The 20,129-nt window shown below is 38.8% G+C and overlaps 1 protein-coding gene across 1 annotated transcript in view; it reads left to right on the forward strand.

Annotated features, from left to right (window-relative positions):
* Positions 1-2,698: 2,698 nt before the first annotated feature.
* ATIC (5-aminoimidazole-4-carboxamide ribonucleotide formyltransferase/IMP cyclohydrolase) overlaps positions 2,699-20,129 on the forward strand; it is a 32,045-nt gene continuing 14,614 nt past the window's right edge. Inside the window, exons 1-8 of the mRNA XM_082467476.1 lie at positions 2,699-2,851; positions 3,157-3,283; positions 4,440-4,516; positions 5,158-5,224; positions 8,859-8,947; positions 9,546-9,697; positions 10,030-10,186; positions 19,544-19,669. Coding sequence (XP_082323602.1) covers positions 2,833-2,851; positions 3,157-3,283; positions 4,440-4,516; positions 5,158-5,224; positions 8,859-8,947; positions 9,546-9,697; positions 10,030-10,186; positions 19,544-19,669 — 814 coding nt within the window. The 5' untranslated portion in view covers positions 2,699-2,832. The remainder of the gene's footprint in view (positions 2,852-3,156; positions 3,284-4,439; positions 4,517-5,157; positions 5,225-8,858; positions 8,948-9,545; positions 9,698-10,029; positions 10,187-19,543; positions 19,670-20,129) is intronic.

Raw genomic sequence — 20,129 nt, forward strand, 5'->3', positions numbered from 1 at the left:
CCACCGCCCACTTTTTGATCTTTATGGTCTGCCTTGGAACTGTCATGGCGCCTATGGGTGTGTCATTTTGCTTGCTGATGTGTTACAGTGAGCTCAAGGTCTAGCCATCTTGGATCTATCTGGTTCTAATCAGTTTATGTCATGTCCTCAAGCTATGTCATTCTTTTAAAGGTTGTGCTCTGCCCCCCTTCCCTCCTATTTCACTAGAACCTTCAAGGAAAATGTTCAGATTCATTAATATGTCATAAGATAGTTTAACCTGTAGATTAGAGAGAAATTTTATTGATAATCCTTAATGCATTAATCCGATTATCCAAGCTCCTGGGAATCACTTTATATGGCAGACTATATCCATGTGAGTGGTAAACCCTTAGAGCAAGTTGGCCCAAAATGAGCAGCCTTACTAATCCTTAGAGTCTAGTAGGAGTTCACAGATTTGGGAGTAGAATGGAGGCTTTTTGGAGGAAATGATAAGTTTACACAAAGAATAAACAAGATAGAAGAAAAACAGATAATAGCACACTTGAGAAATTGAAATTACTTATAAACATATCAAATGTTTTTAGATATATAAAGACGATTTCAGGTTCTTTAAGCTTCCTTTGGGAGGGGTGTGAAGTAAGAAGAGAAGAAATGAAAATATAATCATTATAGTGCACGCATGTTCTTTTCTGTCTGTCTGGAACAGGAATGCTAGTGAGAGACCCTTAGAAGGTGAATCCACATCTTTATGAAAATATCTCTCGTTTCATTTCTGACACACTAGCTTGCTTGTGGCTAGCATTTTTAAGGAGGGCATACTATGAAGTCCAGAGAGATACACACTTGGTCAACTATATCAAGGGAATGAACCAAGAAGGAAATATGCTTCTTTGTTCCCCTTATTAGTCACTTTATAGTTTGTATTTTCAATAAATTAATTTGCATCTCACAATCTGAAGCTTACAGAACAAATATTATGCCCTTATTACACACATGGCAACTAAAGTCCTCAAAGATGTAGTGATGTGGTCAGAATCACAAAGCTAGTAAAAAATTCATTTACTCCTCTTGCCATTAACATATGAGATAGTTATCAAGTCTGAACTTTAACACTATGGCAGGATTAGTTAGAACTAATCTTAGCAAACATCATTAAATGAAGAGAGTTGTATCTTGGTCTGGAACCCACAGTTCATTCTTTTTTAGTATATATGGCAGCATTCCAAAGGACCTCTACAAAAATCAGTTTAATCCCATGTTTTCTCTTTCTATTAGTATTTTCTAGTTGTACCTAACTATGTTGCTACACTTACATTCCATCATGAGCTCCTTGAGAACAGTGATTAGTTGATATTCATCTTTGTCTTTCTGACACTGTATTTCTGCCATGCAGGCAGACAGGGCTCAATAAATATTTATTATATTAAATATTTGAAATTCACATGCAGGAAAAATGCCCAGTGCCTAAGTGCTGTTTATTTTCCTCTTATCACTAAATCTCTGCATTATTTTCTGCTTTTTGTATCCTATAAAAACCTACAGTGACTGGCCAGGGAAATTTCCTTTATTACGAGCTATGAACTTTGTCTTTTTAAATTCAAAGTTGGCAAACACACTCTGAAGACACCATTATAATCTTAATATATTTCTCTTAGAAATGTGAGAAATATTCAGAGCAAAGTGTTCACATATTCAGAGGTTATAAAATACAGCCCTTGATTCTAGCCAATAGGTATACACCTTGGGGAGTAAAGAAGAGACTGGAAAAATCGGAGAAGAGGAAAAACAGAAATAAATAGCATGTGGGTAAGAGACGACTTTTTTTTTTCTGCAGCTGTGAGCCCAAGACAGAGTATAAAAGATAGGCAGCACTATTATTTTGTAATATAATTCTAACAAGGAACATTTTTAAAAGATTTCTTTAGACAGCAACATGTGTATATTTTGTGGCAAAGATGTTATTTTCAAAAAGAAATGAATGTGTTCAGTTTTGCTTTCCCTATTTTTCATGGATTAAGAAAAGCATCCCCAGGAATTCCCTGGCGGTCCAGTGGTTAGGACTCGGTGCTTTCACTGCAGGAAGCCGAGTTCAATCCCCTTTGGGGAACTAAGATCCCTCAAGCCTCAAGGCGCAGCCAAAATAAAAAATGGCATTCCCCTCGACCCCACCCCAACCATTATCATTCCTCTCATCCAGGCTTGAGTTAAATATTTACCGATTTGCCAGAAGACACCACCTTTCATAAGCAGATTTCAGGCTATTGTATAGTGTGGAATCCAAAACGCAAATGAATGTCAATTTCACTTCATTTTGCCTCTGGGAACTGTGGAGTCACTTAATCTTTAGGCCTTCGTTTTACTTTTTTTAATATATTGAAACGGGAGGAAGGCAGATGATTGCCAAGATGCTTTCTAGCTTTGCTGCTCTAAGAACTTTTCCTCGTGTTTTTCTTGATTCCTCCGTCAGGGCTTCTGACACTTTGATCAGCCTCCGGGACAGGCTGCCCTGGGCAACAGGAGTTAGCTCCTGAGGCTTGGGGCGACCACATTTTGAGGGCAGGGACAAATCAACTCTCGGAGTGTGAGACTGTAGGCGGTGATCCCTTCCAGTTCTGGATTTAGGAAGCCAGCTGCACCGCACCCCACCCCGCATTCCCTTACAGACCCGAGGCTCCAATTCCGCGTCTGAAATTGAACAGGGGGAGGGTTGGGTCACGTGACGGATCAGGTGCCCACCGGGTCCGCCCCGCTTCCTTCCGGCATAAATTGTGGCCGCACCGCCCCTCCCCTCCGCACGTGGCGTCTCCGCTTTTGTGCCCCGCGCTCCCTGGGGTTTCGCCGCCTGCAGCCATGGCACCCGGCCAGCTCGGTGAGCCCCTTGGCGCCCTGGAGGTGCCGCGCCATCGGCATCCGTGTCACGCGGCGACCTTAAACTCCGGCAATGGCGGCGGCCGGGCGGGAGCTGCGTGGGCCCGGCAGGGTGGGAGGCGGCGCTGCGGTCTGCTAGGCCCCGGCCCGCGGTAGTGCGGTTCGCTGGCGGCAGACCCGGCCCCGGGTCAAGGTCTGGGTAGTGAGGGCCTTGAGATTCCCGACTGCCCCCAATATACAACCCCCGCTTCCCGGCCTTGAGGAATATAATGTACAGCGAGTGATGAGAAATGTTTTCTGTTTCAGCCTTATTTAGTGTCTCTGACAAAACCGGCCTTGTGGAATTTGCCAGGAACCTAGCTTCTGTGGGTTTGCATCTGATCGCTTCTGGAGGGACTGCAAAAGCTCTCAGAGATGCTGGTCTGGCAGTCAGGTAAGGCACAACTTGCTTTCTAAGTTAAGTCCAATCAGAACCTAGTGTGATGACGTTGACCAGAAAGTAATGTATTCCAAGCACTGAGTAAAATAACGTTATTTACTCCTCCCAGCCAGGCTGTGAGATTGGTAAACTACTTAACCACCTTTGTGGAAGAGGAAGATGAGGCCCAGAGAAATTTAGTAACTTCTGTTCATATTTACAGAGTAAGGAGTTGGGACCCCCCAGAGTCCTCATTTCAGAGCCCTCCTCAGCCACAACAGATTAATTTAGGTGGACTGTCTGTTGGGCAAGAAGGAGGTTGTGATTTGCAGGATGCATATGATCTGTTTTGACTGGCTCTTTAGTGAAACTGTAGACATCATTAAAATTCAACTCTTAAGAGTCAGTCTCTCTTCTCTTAGCATCTCTGGTAACCATGTTCAACATGTTGATGTGTTTCCTTCCAGTGTTTTTATAAGCATATTTTTTTATTTCATAGCTCATACAGAAGATAGATGGTCTTGCTTCTTGCTTTTTTCACATATTGTGGGTTTTTAAAAATTTGCTTGTAAATTCTGGCAGAGAGGGTTCAGGTAAGTTTGGTGATATGGATCGATATTTAAATGCTGTCTTTTATGTGTCCCTTTGTCATATTTTGTGATTATCTTTTTCCAGCTTACATTTTCTTTTCATGTATTGAGTAAAAAGTTTTTAAATTTACATAGATCAGTCCTTTGTTCAATGTTTTGAAAGCATTCCTCACATACTTAATTTTGGTACTTTTATTAAAGTGCTCAAACTTTTGATTCGGAATTTGTATTTGCATAGTGTTAACCAGTTATTCTAATACCAACATCACTTTACTAAACAATCTTTATTGCCCCACTCATTTACTTTGCTGTCTTTATGCTTGTTTAATCATAAAAATAAATCCTTGCTTTCTCTTTAGTCTGTTTCTGAGATTAGAATATTAATACTTTGTTGTATATTGCCAAATTACTTGTGAGTTGAATTTATTTCTTAATATTTCATTAGTATGGCTTATGATTCATTTTCTGAATTCTGAAAATCCAGGCTCTGAAAAAATGTTGGAAGAGGCTTTGGAATGGTGTAAAATGTAAAATGACAACTCAGCAGAAGCACTAGCAATATTCTGTTTATCTGTTTTCAGAGATGTCTCTGAGGTAACTGGATTTCCTGAAATGTTAGGGGGGCGTGTGAAAACCTTGCATCCTGCAGTCCATGCTGGTAAGTGGTTGATACCTTCAATTTAAAACAATCAGTGGTTTTCAGTTACTTTGTAGAATAAACAAAGGGATAAGGAAAAAGGCAGGTCATAGCTGAAAAAAAATTATCTGTGAGGTTATACTGGTTTTGTCACATGTGCTGCTAAAGTTCATAACACATTAGAACCTGTTTAAAATCTGGTTTGCTTTATTACCTGATGGATTCCTCTGCTTGCTATTAGTCCTGGCCTGATAAATAAGTTAGAGTGTGATATTTCCTGCTGGAGTTAATGAAAATACTTACATTTTAGAGTGTGAAAAAACTTTTATGATGATTCCAAACTTAGAATAAAGCATCACAGTGTAACTGACTTTCAGAGGAGTTCTTTCAAAATGCTTCACTATTTATGGGAGTACATGGAGTGATGGAACTGACAACAGTTATATGAAAATTCCTTTTATGTTTTGTTGCTCAAGAAAAAGGGAATCAGGAACTGATGCAAACAATTTTTAAGTATACCCACTAATCTGAGTTTTGTACTGTCTGGTATTCTTAATTAGGCAATGCTAGGGGCTTTAACTTGATTGATGGGATCATGTTGGAAAGAAGTACCTTATTCTGACTTGTTTTTTGAACCTAATACTCTAACTTTGTTAAATTAGGCATCTTGGCTCGTAATATCCCAGAAGATACTGCTGACATGGCCAGGCTTGATTTCAGTCTTATAAGGTAAAAACTCAAAGTTGAACTTTTTTTTTTTAATAAGTATTTTAATTAATTAATTAATTTTTGGCTGTGTTGGGTCTTCATTTCTGTGCGAGGGCTTTCTCTAGTTGTGGCAAGTGGGGGCCACTCTTCATCGCGGTGCGCAGGCCTCTCACTATCGTGGCCTCTCCCGTTGCGGAGCACAGGCTCCAGACGCGCAGGCTCAGTAGTTGTGGCTCACGGGCCTAGTTGCTCCGCGGCATGTGGGATCTTCCCAGACCAGGGCTCGAACCCGTGTCCCCTGCATTGGCAGGCAGATTCTCAACCACTGCACCACCAGGGAAGCCCCAAAGTTGAACTTTTAATACATTAGGAATCAAAGACAAAGAAGCCAAATCTGGTGTCTCTTTTTAAAGATCAAGGTTAGCATTAGGTTTAGTTTCCTGATCACTTACTATAAACATTTATTGAGGACCTTTGTGACGTATGTGGGTAAACATTTTGATTTTGCCAAATTTATATTGCTAAAATACATAATTATGCTTAAACAACCTTTGCTTTTTTAGGAAGTTGTGATCTAAATTGTCGTACATATAAGTAACGTAGTTATTTGCATAATGATATTCACTGTTTCTTTTTAATACATATGTATAACAGCTTTATTCATCTTAATTCATGTACCATACAATTCCCCAATTTAAAGTAGATAATTCAGTAGTTTAGTAATTTAGTATATTTAGAGTTGTACAATTATTACCACAGTTAATGTTAGAGTATATTCATCACCCCACCTCCCACCCTGACCCTCCCCCCAAAAAACTCTGCCCATTAACTTTCATTCTTCATTTCCCCCAACAACCTAGGCAACCACCAGTCTATTTTCTGTCTCTATGGATTTACACGAACATTGCATATCAGTGTAATTGTATAATATATGGTCCTCTGTGACTAGCTTCTTAGCATGTTTTCAAGGTTCATCCATGTTATAGCATATATCAATTCACTTTTTTATTGCTGAAGAGTAATTTATTGTATGGATATACTCCCATTTATCAGTTCATCAGTTGATGGATATTTGGATTGTTTGCACTTTTGGATGTTATGAATAATGCAGCTATGGACATTCATGTACAAATTTTTATGTGGACATATATTTTCATTTCTCTTGGGTATATACCTGGGAATGGAATTTCTTGTTCATCTGGTAACTGTTTAAACTTTTGAGGAGGTGCCAGACTATTTTCCAAAGTGCTTCATCAGTTTACATTCCCACCAGCAGCGTTCAAAAGTTCTCACTTCTACATACTCAGCAACATTTGTTATTGATTTTTTTGATTCTAACCATCCTGTGATGTGGTATCTCATTGTGATTATGATTTGCATTTCCTAATGAGGTTGAGCATCTTTTCATGAGCATAAGCCATTTGTATACCTTTGGAGAAATGTCTGTTCAGATGCCCATTTTAATTGAGTTATTTTTTATTATTGAGTTGTAAGAATTCATTTTATCCCATTCTGTGGATTGTTTTCACTTTCTTAATGGTATCCTTTGACCATCATAAAAGTTTTAAATTTTGGTAATATCCAACTTACCTGTATTTTTTCTTTTGCTGCCTGTGCCTTTGGTGTTATTTCTAAGAAACCATTTCATAATTCAAAATAATGAAGATTTATGCCTATATTTTCTTTTAAGAGTTCTTTAGTTTTAGCTTTTATGCTTAGGTCTTTGATTCCTTTTAAGCTACTTTTTTTATATGTGGGTGTGAGGTAGGGGTCCAGCTTTATTTAGTATGTGGCTATCCAGTTGTCTCAGCATCATTTGTGGGAGAGACTATTCTTTCCCCATTGAATGATCTTGGTACACTTGATCTATACCTCCTTTATGCCAGCACCACGCCATTATCTTTGCCGTAAATTGTGAAAGTGATAAGTGTGAGTCTTCCAGCTTTGTTCTTCTTTTTCAAGATTGTTTTGGGTATTTGCAAGGGTCCCTTGCATTTCCATATGAATTTTAGGGTCAGCTTGCCCATTTCTGCAAAAAGGGGCATTGGAATTTTTGTAGGGATTATCTTGAATCTGTAGATCAATTTGGGGAATATTGCCATCCTAACAGTATTAAGTCTTCCAGTCCATAAACATGGGATCTCTTTCTAAAGATTTTTTAAAATTTCAACGTTGTTTTGTACTTTTTAAGATACAAGTCATAGTCTTTTGTTAAATTTATTCTTAAATTTGTTTGTTTTTGTTTTTGATGCTATTGTAAGTAGAACTGTTTTCTTAATTTTACTTTTGGATTGTTCCTCGCTAGTGTGTATAAGTTCAATTGATTATATCCTACAACCCTGCTGAACTCATTTACTGATTAGTGCTAATGATTTTTCTGTGTGAATTCCTTAGGAATTTCTATATACAAGATCATGTCACCTGCTAATAGAGATAACATCACTTTTTTCCAATCTTGGTGCCTTTTGTTTCATTTTCTTTGCTAATTGACTAGGGTAGAGCCTCCAGTATAGGGTTGAGTAGAAGTGGTGAGAGTGGACATCCTTGTCTTGTTCCTGATCTTAGGGGAGAGCTTTCAGTCTTTCACCTTGAAGTATGATGTTAGCTGTGGGTTTTTTTTTTAAAATATCCTTTATCGTGTTGAGCAAGTTCTATTCTTAATTTTTGAGTGTTTCCATCATGAATGAGTTCAGTTTTTATCAGATGCTTTCCGTGCATCTATTGAGATAATCAGGTGGTTTTTGTCCTTTATTTTATTGACATAGCTATTACAACAATTGACTTTTAGATATTAAATCAACCTTACAGTCCTGGGATAAACCATACTTTGCTGTGGTGTGTACTTCTTTTTATATTTTACTGGATTCAATTTGGTAGTATGTTAAGGACTTTTTGGTCCGTATTCATAAGATACTGTTAATGGGTTTTTTTTTTGCGACATTTTGTCTGGTTTTAGTATCAGGCATTGGGAAGTGTTGCCCACCACCCCCCCTTCTGTTTTTCTTTTTTTGTTAGTTTTTACCAGTTGTGCTTATTTCACTGGGGAACCAGCCCACATATCTCCTCACATTGCAGCCCTAGGGGTGGATCTCTGTTTCACTGGTGGTGAATTTTAGATCAGGTCTGTCCTTTAAATTACTCTTTTGTCCTTTTACCGTTATCGTGTATGACCTTTCTGAAGACAAAACAAATCTTTCCCCTTTAGAATGACCTATCATTTTTCATCATTTTACACAATCCGCTGGAAATAGAGTGTAAAATCCAATGTCGTAAATAATGGCGATCACATTCCAAATTGAGGATATTATCGGTAGCCTTGTATTTTATTTCAGTTAAAATTTTGTTTTTAAATTTTGATGGCTTGATAGGACAGTGGGTAGCTAAGGTTACCCAAGCAGCAACATTGCAATATGATTTGGAGGGAATAATGTGTATTGAGAGCATTTGCTGACTACAGCCCCTTCTGCATACCTATGCTCTTGCAAATGTGGGTGGTCCTGATGTTTCAAAGTAACTTTAGAACTTTAAAACGTCAGGCTCACAGTTGATATTTTAGGTCTTAAGGGGTTTGGTCATGTTAACAGCTACTGACTGAGGTGTGTAAACCATGGAAGTTTGAGTTTTTAGTGACAGCTGAATTCCTCTTTGTTTTTAGAGTTGTCGTTTGTAATCTGTATCCCTTTGCAAAGACGGTGGCTTCTCCGGCTGTAACTGTTGAAGTGGCTGTTGAGCAAATTGATATTGGTAAGTCAGAAAAACCATATTTGAAGACTGCTGGAGGAGACACTTCTTTACACTGTAAACAAGATGACTCTTGGATGTTCCCTGTTAAGGGCCTAGCAAATAGTCGCTGCCCCCAGATGGGATGACTGATTCATCTGTATTTTCTGAGCTCTTTCTCTGTGTAGAGATTCATCTGGCTTATTTTTCTCTTTTTTTTTTTTTTAAATTGATTTATTTATTTTTGGCTGTGTTGGGTCTTCATTTCTGTGCGAGGGCTTTGTCTAGTTGTGGCAAGCGGGGGCCACTCTTCATCGCACTGCGTGGGCCTCTCACTATCGCGGCCTCTCTTGCTGCGGAGCACAGGCTCCAGTCGCGCAGGCTCAGTAGTTGTGGCTCATGGGTCTAGTTGCTCCGCGGCATGTGGGATCTTCCCAGACCAGGGCTCGAACCTGTGTTCCCTGCATTGGCAGGCAGATTCTCAACCACTGCACCACCAGGGAAGCCCTTTTCTCTTATTTTTAAGGCAAGAATTATAGTAGAAGTAAGTATGCGTACAGTGACTTGATTTGAAAGAGGTGAAACTGATACGAAAATGCAAATCGTCTTTTGTTCTTCAAAGGGGGAGTAACCCTGCTGAGAGCGGCAGCCAAAAACCACACTCGAGTGACAGTAGTGTGTGAACCAGAGGACTATGCGGCTGTGTCCTCAGAGATGCAGGGCTCCGACAGCAAAGACACGTCTTTGGAGACAAGACGCCAGTTAGCCTTGAAGGTGCGGACACGCTTTTATCTAGTGCAGTGTTTGCAAAACTAACAGTACTCAGTTCTCACCAGACTACATCACCCTCCAGGGTTCTGCTTGGAGCTGCTATCCTTTTGTTATAAATGCAGAGACCAACTGTCAGAGAGGTAGTCTGTCAAAAGATTGAAAGAGAAATGGAAAGGGAATAATTCTTTGTGCTATTTATTATTACTTGGTGTCTTTCCTACACAGGCATGTGTGTGGGCTGTGGGTTGTAGTTTGACATATACTACTTATAACCATTTTTACCTCACTTTCAGAAATACTGCGGGTATTTTCACAAATCTTAACTCTTATTCTAGGCTTTCACTCATACGGCACAATATGATGAAGCAATTTCAGATTACTTCAGGAAAGAATATAGTAAAGGAATATCTCAGATGCCCTTGAGGTATGGAATGAACCCTCATCAAACTCCTGCCCAGTTGTATACCCTGAAGCCCAAGCTCCCAATCACAGGTAAAAGCTGAGCGTTACGTGGCACCGTTTGCCGTGTCTGGATGTGTGTGTCTTTGTCTCTATTGTATCAGATGTGATTCACTTTTTAGAAGATAAAGTAAATTACATAGTACCTCTTATAGTTGCCTGAAGTTTGAGCTGTCAGTGGGACTTGTGAACAAAAAATATTGAGATAATCCAGGGTTCTGGAGAGGAGTCAAGTTGAAGATACAGATTCGAATTTCTGGTGTGTAGATGGTTTTGAAGATGTAGGGCAAGATGGGATGGCTGAATTTTGGAGAAGACGGTCAGGACCAAACCGTGACGTGGCAGTGGAGAACCATCAGAGGAGAACCTGTAGAGTTTCAACCAGTCGGAATGCTGCTGAGAGCAGTGGCTATTTGATTTGGGAATGTTACAAACACACAGTTTCCTTGGAATGATGGATCTGGAAGCCCAGTTAAAATGGGCCAAAATAGGAATGTGAGGTTAGGAAAGAAGAATGATAAAGATAATTCTTTGAACAGAGAAATTAGTCAGGGCTTAAGGATTTGTAGAGTTATGAGAGGGGTTTTACAGTTTTTGGTTCTGTTTTGTTGTTAAGGTGGACGATCTAATGAGCAAGCACGTCCTACTCCCTGGTAGAAGGGAAGAGTGGGTCCAGCGGGCAGAGGAGAGAGTTGTAGGTGTGAAGACTTCGGAGGGTTGAAGTTGGTGGGGGGCTGCCCTGGGTGAGAGCACGGGCAGCTTCCTTCAGGCACTGAGAAGGCAAGCTCAGAGGGCACATTGGTAGATTGGTGCTGTTTGCTCCCTGTTACCAGCGGAGAGAGGGGAGGAGAGAGAAGCAGTGCAGGAAGTTTAAGGAGCATTTAAAATACTCTTTTCTTTGCTCTTGACAGTTGGTAAGGGCTATTACTACTTTGCCTCAGATATATTTTGAATCTTTTCTAATACTGCCCAAGCCCGTATACTCAGCCCTAGAGTTGTGTGTGTGTGTGTGTGTGTGTGTTTGTGCGTGAGAGTGATGTTAATGACTGGTTTTCTTGTGATTGGAAACGAGAAGAGTTCTGTTTTGTTTCAACTGTTTAATAGATTAAACAACTTTAAACATTTCTCTATAGCACTTGTGTCTAAAGAGTTGTTAGTGTCTTTGGAAATTTGATAATTTGAAGGGGTTATTCTAACTAACTGAAATGTTTCAGAAGCCAAGTTTTCTCCTACTTACCACAATTAGTCTAAACTACATAAAAAAAAAAGGGAGATGGGGGAGTTTTATAAAAGATGTCTCATTTAATTTTTGCATGTTGTATGTCCTATAGGTATTTTACTTTTGTTGTTTACTGTTTATTGCCTATTTTGTCTCTTCTATGCCTCTCACATAAGCTCCATGAGAACAGTAATTTTTTTTTTTTTTTTTTTTTGCTTGAGGTAACTTTATTTCCAACTAGTTTTATTAAAAAGAGCAGGTTTGGGGCTTCCCTGCTGGCGCAGTGGTTGGGAATCCGCCTGCCAATGCAGGGGACATGGGTTCGAGCCCTGGTCTGGGAGGATCCCACATGCCACGGAGCGACTGGGCCTGTGAGCCACAACTGCTGAGCCTGCGCGTCTGGAGCCTGTGCTCCGCAACAAGAGAGGCCACGATAGAGGCCCGCGCACCGCGATGAGGAGTGGCCCCCGCTTGCTGCTTTAGAGAAAGCCCTAGCACAGAAACGAAGACCCAACATAGCAATCAATCAATCAATCAATAAATCTTTAAAAAAAAAAAAAAAAAGAGCAGGTTTGTTTGGGTTTTTTTTAATTAATTTTTTTTTTTTTTTTTTGGCCACACTGCACGGCATGCGGGATCTTGGTTCTCCAACCAGGGATCTAACCCATGCCCCTGCAGTGGAAGTGCAGAGGCTTAACCACTGGACCACCAGGGAAGTCCCCTAAAAAGAGCAGTTTTAGATTTACAGAAAAATTTCCCAGAAGTACAAAGAATTCTCATATGTCCCCCTTCCCCCAGTTTCCCCTGTTAAAAACTTTGCATTAGTGTGGTACATTTGTTACAATTAATGAATCAATATTGGTTCATTATTGTTAACTAAGATCCATAGTTTAGATTCAGAATATGTTGTACATTCTACGGGTTTGGGCAAACGTATAATGTATTCACCATGATATTTTCCTACATAATAGTTTTACCACCCTAAAAACTCCTCCCCTTCCACCCCTCTAACCCCTAGCAACCACTGATCTTTTCACTGTCTTTATACTTTTGCTGTGTTCCAGTATCATATAGTTGGAAACATATAGTATATAGCCTTTTCAGAGTGATTTCTTTAACTTAGCAATATGCATTTAAGTTTCCTCCTGTGTCTTTTGGTAGCTTATTACCTCTTATTGCTGAGTAATATTTCCTTGTGTGGTAGCTTATTACCTCTTATTGCTGAATAGTATTTCCTTGTGTGTGATAAACCACAGTTTATCCATTCACCTTTTGAAGACATCAAGAATGTAAGGTGCTGTTTGGCAGTTTATGAATAAAGCTGTTATAAACACTTGTGTACGTGTTTTCGTGTAGGCACAAGTTTTCAACTCATTTGGGTAAATACTTAATATTTTCTATTGTATAATTCTATTGCGCATTTTGTTTCCTTTCTAACTCCACCAATAAGCTCCATGATGACAGTAATTTGTTTTTTTTTTTTAATTCAAAGAGCATTTTATTGTTTGGAAGAAGTATAGAGAAACAGATTAATGTTTGAATTTTCTTTAAATTTAATTTAATTTATTTTTTTATACAGCAGGTTCTTATTAGTTATCCATTTTATACATATTAGTGTATATATGTCAATCCCAGTCTCCCAGTTCATCCCCCCCAGCTTACTTTTCCCTTTTGGTGTCCCTACGTTTGTTCTCTACATCTGTGTCTATTTCTGTCCTGAAAACCAGTTCATCTGTACCATTTTTCTAGGTTCTACATATATGCGTTAATATACAATATTTGTTTTTCTCTTTCTGACTTACTTCATTCTGTATGACAGTCTCTAGATCCATCCACGTCTCTACAAATGACCCAATTTCATTCCTTTTTATGGCTGAGTAATATTCCATTGTATATATATGTACCACATCTTCTTTATCCATTCATCTGTCGATGGGCATTTAGGTTGCTTCCATAACCTGACTATTGTAAATAGTGCTGCAATAAACATTGGGATGCATGTGTCTTTTTGAATTATGGTTTTCTCTAGGTATATGCCCAGTAGTGGGATTACTGGGTCATATGGTAATTCTGTTTTTAGCTTTTTAAGGAACCTCCATACTGTTCTCCATAGTGGCTGTATCAGTTTACATTCCCACCAACAGTGCAAGAGGGTTCCCTTTTCTCCACACCCTCTCCAGCATTTGTTGTTTGTAGATTTTCTGATGATGCCCATTCTAACTGGTGTGAGGTGATACCTCATTGTAGTTTTGATTTGCATTTCTCTAATAATTAGTGATGTTGAGCAGCTTTTCACGTGCCTCTTGGCCATCTATATGTCTTCTTTGGAGAAATGTCTGTTTAGGTCTTCTGCCCATTTTTGGATTGGGTTGTTTGTTTTTCTAATATTGAGCTGCATGAGCTGTTTATATATTTTGGAGATTAATCCTTTGTCTGTTGATTCATTTGCAAATATTTTCTCCCATTCTGAGGGTTGTCTTTTCGGCATGTTTGTAGTTTCCTTGGCTGTGCAAAAGCCTTTAAGTTTCATTAGGTCCCATTTGTTTATTTTTGTTTTTATTTCTATTACTCTAGGAGGTGGATCATAAAAGATCTTGCTGTGATTTATGTCAAAGAGTGTTCTTCCTGTGTTTTCCTCTAAGAGTTTTATAGTGTCCAGTCTTCATTTAGGTCTCTAATCCATTTTGAGTTTATTTTTGTGTATGGTGTTAGGGAGTGTTCTAATTTCATTGTTTTACATGTAGCTGTCCAGTTTTCCCATCACCACTTATTGAAGAGACTGTCTTTTCTCCATTGTATATCCTTGCCTCCTTTGTCATAGGTTAGTTGACTATAGGTGCGTGGGTTTATCTCTGGGCTTTCTATCTTGTTCCATTGATCTATGTTTCTGTTTTTGTGGCAGTACCATATTGTCTTGATTACTGTAGCTTTGTTGTATAGTCTGAAGTCAGGGAGTCTGATTCTTCCCGCTCCGTTTTTTTCCCTCAAGACTGCTTTGGCTATTCGGGGTCTTTTGTGTCTCCATACAAATTTTAAGATTTTTTGTTCTAGTTCCGTAAAAAATGCCATTGGTAATATGATAGGGATTACATTGAATCTGTACATTGCTTTGGGTAGTATAGTTATTTTCACAATATTTATTCTTCCAATCCAAGAACATGGTATATCTCTCCATCTGTTGGTATCATCTTTAATTTCTTTCATCAGTGTCTCATAGTATTCTGCATACAGGTCTTTTGTCTCCCTAGGTAGGTTTATTCCTCGGTATTTTATTCTTTTTGTTGCAATGGTAAATAGGAGTGTTTCCTTAATTTCTCTTTCAGATTTTTCATCATTAGTGTATAGGAATGCAAGAGATTTCTGTGTATTAATTTTATATCCTGCAACTTTACCACATTCATTAATTAGCTCTAGTAGTTTTCTGGTGGCATCTTTAGGATTCTCTATATATAGTATCATGTTATCTGCAAACAGTGACAGTTTTCTTCTTCTTTTCCAATTTGTATTCCTTGTATTTCTTTTTCTTCTCTGATTGCTGTGGCTAGGACTTCAAAACTATGTTGAATAACAGTGGCGAGAGTGGACATCCTTGTCTTGTTCCTGATCTTAGAGGAAATGCTTTCAGTTTTTCACCATTGAGAATGATGTTTGCTGTGGGTTTGTCATATATGGCCTTTATTATATTGCAGTAGGTTCCCTCTGTGCCCACTTTCTGGAGAGTTTTTATCATAAATGGGTGTTGAATTTTGCCAAAAGCTTTTTCTGCATCTATTGAAATGATCATATGGTTTTTATTCTTCAGTTTGTTAATATGCTGTATCACATTGATTGATTTACGTATATTGAAGAATCCTTGCATCCCTGGGATAAATCCCACTTGATCATGGTGTATGATCCTTTTAATGTGTTGTTGGATTCTGTTTGCTAGTATTTTGTTGAGGAGTTTTGCATCTATATTAATCAGTGATATTTGTCTGTAATTTTCTTTTTTTGTAGTATCTTTGTCTGGTTTTGGTATCAGGGTGATGGTGGCCTCATAGAATGAGTTTGGGAGTGTTCCTTCTTCTGCAATTTTTTGGAAGAGTTTGAGAAGAATGGGTGTTAGCTCTTCTCTAAATGTTTGATAGAATTCACCTGTGAAGCCATCTGGTCCTGGACTTTTGTTTGTTGTAAGATTTTTAATCACAGTTTCAATTTTATTACTTGTGATTGGTCTGTTCATATTTTCTATTTCTTCCTGGTTCAGTCTTGGAAGGTTATACCTTTCGAAGAATTTGTCCATTTCTTCCAGGTTGTCCATTTTATTGGCATAGAGTTGCTTCTGGTAGTCTCTTAGGATGCTTTGTATTTCTGCGGTGTCTGTTGTCACTTCTCCTTTTTCATTTCTAATTTTATTGATTTGAGTCCTCTCCCTCTTTTTCTTGATGAGTCTGGCTAATGGTTTATCGATTTTTATCTTCTCAAAGAACCAGCGTTTAGTTTTATTGATCTTTGCTCTTGTTTTCTTTCTTTGTATTTCATTTATTTCTGCTCTGATCTTTATGATTTCTTTCCTTCTACTAACTTTGGGTTTTATTTGTTCTTTCTCTAGTTCCTTTAGGTGTCAGGTTAGATTGTTTATTTGAGATTTTTCTTGTTTCTTGAAGTAGGCTTGTATTGCTTGCTGTAAACTTCCCTCTTAGAACTGCTTTTACTGCATCCCATAGGTTTTGGATTGTCGTGTTTTCGTTGTAATTTGTCGCTATGTATTTCTTTATTTCCTCTTTGATTTCTTCAGTGATCTCTTGGCTATTTAGTAATGTATTTGTGTTTGTGTTTTTTACATTTTTTTCCCCTGTAATTGATTTCTAATCTCAAGGCGTTATGGTCAGAAAAGGTGCTTGATATGATTTCAGTTTTCTTAAATTTAATGAGGCTTGATTTGTGACACAAGATGTGATCTATCCTGGAGAATGTTCTGTGTGCACTTGAGAAGAAAGTGTATTCTGTTGTTTTTGGATGGAATGTCCTGTAAACATCAGTTAAGTCCATCTTGTTTAATGTGTCATTTAAAGCTTGCATTTCCTTATTTATTTTCATTTTGGATGATCTGTCCGTTGGTGAAAGTGGGTGTTAAAGTCCCCTACTATTATTGTGTTACTGTTGATTTCCCCTTTTATGGCTGTTAGCATTTGCCTTATGTATTGAGGTGCTCCTATGTTGGATGCATAAATATTTACAATTGTTATATCTTCTTAGATTGATCCCTTGATCATTATGTAGTGTCCTTCTTTGTCTCTTGTAATAGTCTTTATTTTAAAGTCTATTTTGTCTGATATGAGAATTGCTACTCCAGCTTTCTTTTGATTTCCATTTGCATGGAATATCTTTTTCCATCCCCTCACTTTCAGTCTGTATGTGTCCCTAGGTCTGAAGTGGGTCTATTGTAGATAGCATATATGTGGGTCTTGTTTTTGTATCCATTCAGCCAGTCTGTGTCTTTTGTTTGGAGCATTTAATCCATTCTCGTTTAAGGTAATTATCGATATGTATGTTCCCATTACCATTTTCTTAATTGTTTTGGGTTTGTTTTTGTAGGTCCTTTTCTTCTCTTGTGTTTCCTGCTTAGAGAATTTCGCTTAGCACTTGTTGTAGAGCTGGTTTGGTGGTGCTGAATTCTCTTAGCTTTTGCTTGTCTGTGAAGCTTTTGATTTCTCCATCGAATCTGAATGAGATCCTTGCCGGGTAGAGTAATCTTGGTTGTAGGTTCCTTCCTTTCATCACTTTTTTTTTTTTTTATGAAAGCTTATTTATTTATTTATTTATTTTATTTTTGGCTGTGTTGGGTCTTCGTTTCTGCGCGAGGGCTTTCTCTAGTTGCGGCGAGCGGGGGCCACTCTTCATTGCGGTGCACGGGCCTCTCACTATTGCAGCCTCTCTTGTTGCGGAGCACAGGCTCCAGCCGCGCAGGCTCAGTAATTGTGGCTCACGGGCCTAGTTGGTCTGCGGCATATGGGATCTTCCCAGACCAGGGCTCGAACCCACATCCCCTGCATTGGCAGGCAGACTCTCAACCACTGCACCACCAGGGAAGCCCCTCGTTTCATCACTTTAAATCTATCATGCCACTGCCTTCTGGCTTGTAGAGTTTCTGCTGAGAAATCAGCTGTTAACCTTATGGGAGTTCCCTTGTATGTTATTTGTCTTTTTTCCCTTGTTGCTTTCAATAATTTTTCTTTGTTTTTAATTTTTGTCAATTTGATCACTATGTGTCTCGGCATGTTTCTCCTTGGGTTTATCCTGCCTGGGACTCTCTGCGCTTCCTGGACTTGGGTGGCTCTTGCCTTTCCCATGTTAGGGAAGTTTTCGACTATCATCTCTTCAAATATTGTCTCGGGTCCTTTCTCTCTCTCTTCGCCTTCTGGGACCCCTATAATGCGAATGTTGTTGCATTTAATGTTGTCCCAGAGGTCTCTTAGGGTGTCTTCATTTCTTTTCATTCTTTTTTCTTTATTCCATGATAGTGAATTCCACCATTCGGTCTTCCAGGTCATTTACCCGTTTTTCTGCCTCAGTTATTCTGCTGTTGATTCCTTCTAGTGTATTTTTTTTTTTTAAAGGAAGGAGGGAGGAAGGGAAGGAAGGAATGGGATTGAGTTTTATTTATTTATTTATTTATTTATTCATTTATTTATTTATGGCTGTGTTCTGTCTTCGTTTCTGTGCGAGGGCTTTCTCTAGTTGTGGCATGTGGGGGCCACTCTTCATCGCGGTGTGCGGGCCTCTCACTATCACGGCCTCTCTTGTTGCGGAGCACAGGCTCCAGACGCGCAGGCTCAGTAGTTGTGGCGCACGGGCCTAGTAGCTCCGCGGCATGTGGGATCTTCCTGGACCAGGGCTCGAACCCGTGTCCCCTGTATTGGCAGGCAGATTCTCAACCACTGCGCCACCAGGGAAGCCCTCTAGTGTATTTTTAATTTCAATTATTGTATTGTTCGTCTGTGTTTGTTCTTTAATTCTTCTAGGTCTTTGTTAAGCATTTCTTGCATCTTCTCGATCTTTGCCTCCATTCTTTTTCCAGGGTCCTGGATCATCTTCACGATCATTATTCTGAATTCTTTTTCTGGAAAGTTGCCTATCTCCACTTCATTTAGTTGTTTTTCTGTGGTTTGATCTTGTTCCTTCATCTGGTACAAAGTCCTCCGACTTTTCATTTTGTCTATCTTTCTGTGAATGTGGTTTTTGTTCCACAGGCTGCAGAAGTGTAGTTCTTCTTGCTTCTGCTGTCTGCCCTCTGTTGGATGAGGCTATCTAAGAGGGTTGTCGATGACAGTAATTTGGGAGGGACTGTTTTATTCACTGATAATATCCCAAGTTCTTAGAACAGTGCCTAACATTGTAGTAGGCACTCAGTAGATGTTTGGCAAGGTTTTGCTTTTAAAACTATCTGCTATCCAAGATAACACAAAGGAAATGAAATTATGAAGTTGTTTTTAATTAGTGGCCCACTAGTTTTGTGTGTGCGCTGAACTTCTTATAAATGTTTATTCACAAGATTTTGGCTTTTAAAAATCCTGCCGCTGTTAAGAAAATAGGCAGTGAAAAAGTTGTAGTCTCCTTTTTAACTGCATTTCAACTTTAGGCTGAGTCTACCGAGTCTGGTATAAAAGAAGAGAAACCCAACACACGTTTTTCCCTCCATCCCTCCCACCCACTAAACTCTTGATTTAGTTTGTAACATTATTTCTTAAACTGACATGACTTACAATTTAAATTTTATACTATAAATTGTACAGTAAAGTTGCCACAGTTGTTTGATCTTATTTCTGTACTGAAGTGGATCCCTGTTGATCACTAGTCTAGTCATACTTTTTTCCTGTTCCTGAATTCTCTGTTGATTTATTTGTGGATTGGCTGGCTTTGGTCTACCAGTGGTGTGTGCACACGTGTGTGTTCCTGCACCTCTGTGGTGTGTGTGTGTTTGTTAAGATGGGCTCAGACTCAGGTGCTTTATTCAGTCTCACCAAGTTCTTGTATGTTCGTGTATATCTGTTTGCCTCTTCGTTTTACTTTATTTGAAACATATTTGTGCAATCTTTATATATGTGTTTTTAAAATTTTTCTAGGAAATGTACACATATCTGATCTTATTGACCTGGCTTGTTAATGTGTATTTATATTTTTATATGTAGTTTTGAATGGAGCCCCTGGATTTATAAACTTGTGTGACGCTTTGAATGCCTGGCAGCTGGTGAAGGAACTCAAAGAAGCTTTAGGCATTCCAGCCGCTGCCTCTTTCAAACATGTCAGCCCGGCAGGTAAAGCACTGCACTCTGGGATTCTCTGGAACTGTTCAAAATACACTTTTTTAAAAACTTTTTGGAAGTTTGACAAGACTCAAAAGCGAATATAGACATTCTGTGCAGTCCGAAACCACTCTTGTTAATAATAATATCAATGTAGTAACTGGATAAAATCTGATAACAATACCATGCGCACATATCTTTTACATATATATAATATGTAACACTATTATGAGACAGGAACGTCAGATAATAGTTTTATTTGTAGTGGAAACATGTTTTAGAAAATAAAAGTGATATTGCTTAATGCAGTATGACTAAACTAAACATTTTTCCACATGGTTGCAAATTTAACTGAGTAGACATAAAGAAGTTGTTCTTATGGCACTTTTAACTTTTAAGGCCATTGTATGAGAGACCTTTTTTCTTCTATGTTTAAGTCAGCTTTACAGCTTAGTTATTTATATCACCTACT

This window comes from Balaenoptera physalus (assembly GCF_965194825.1).
Source record: "Balaenoptera physalus genome assembly, chromosome: 6".
In the NCBI taxonomy this organism is placed as follows: Eukaryota; Metazoa; Chordata; class Mammalia; order Artiodactyla; family Balaenopteridae; genus Balaenoptera; species Balaenoptera physalus.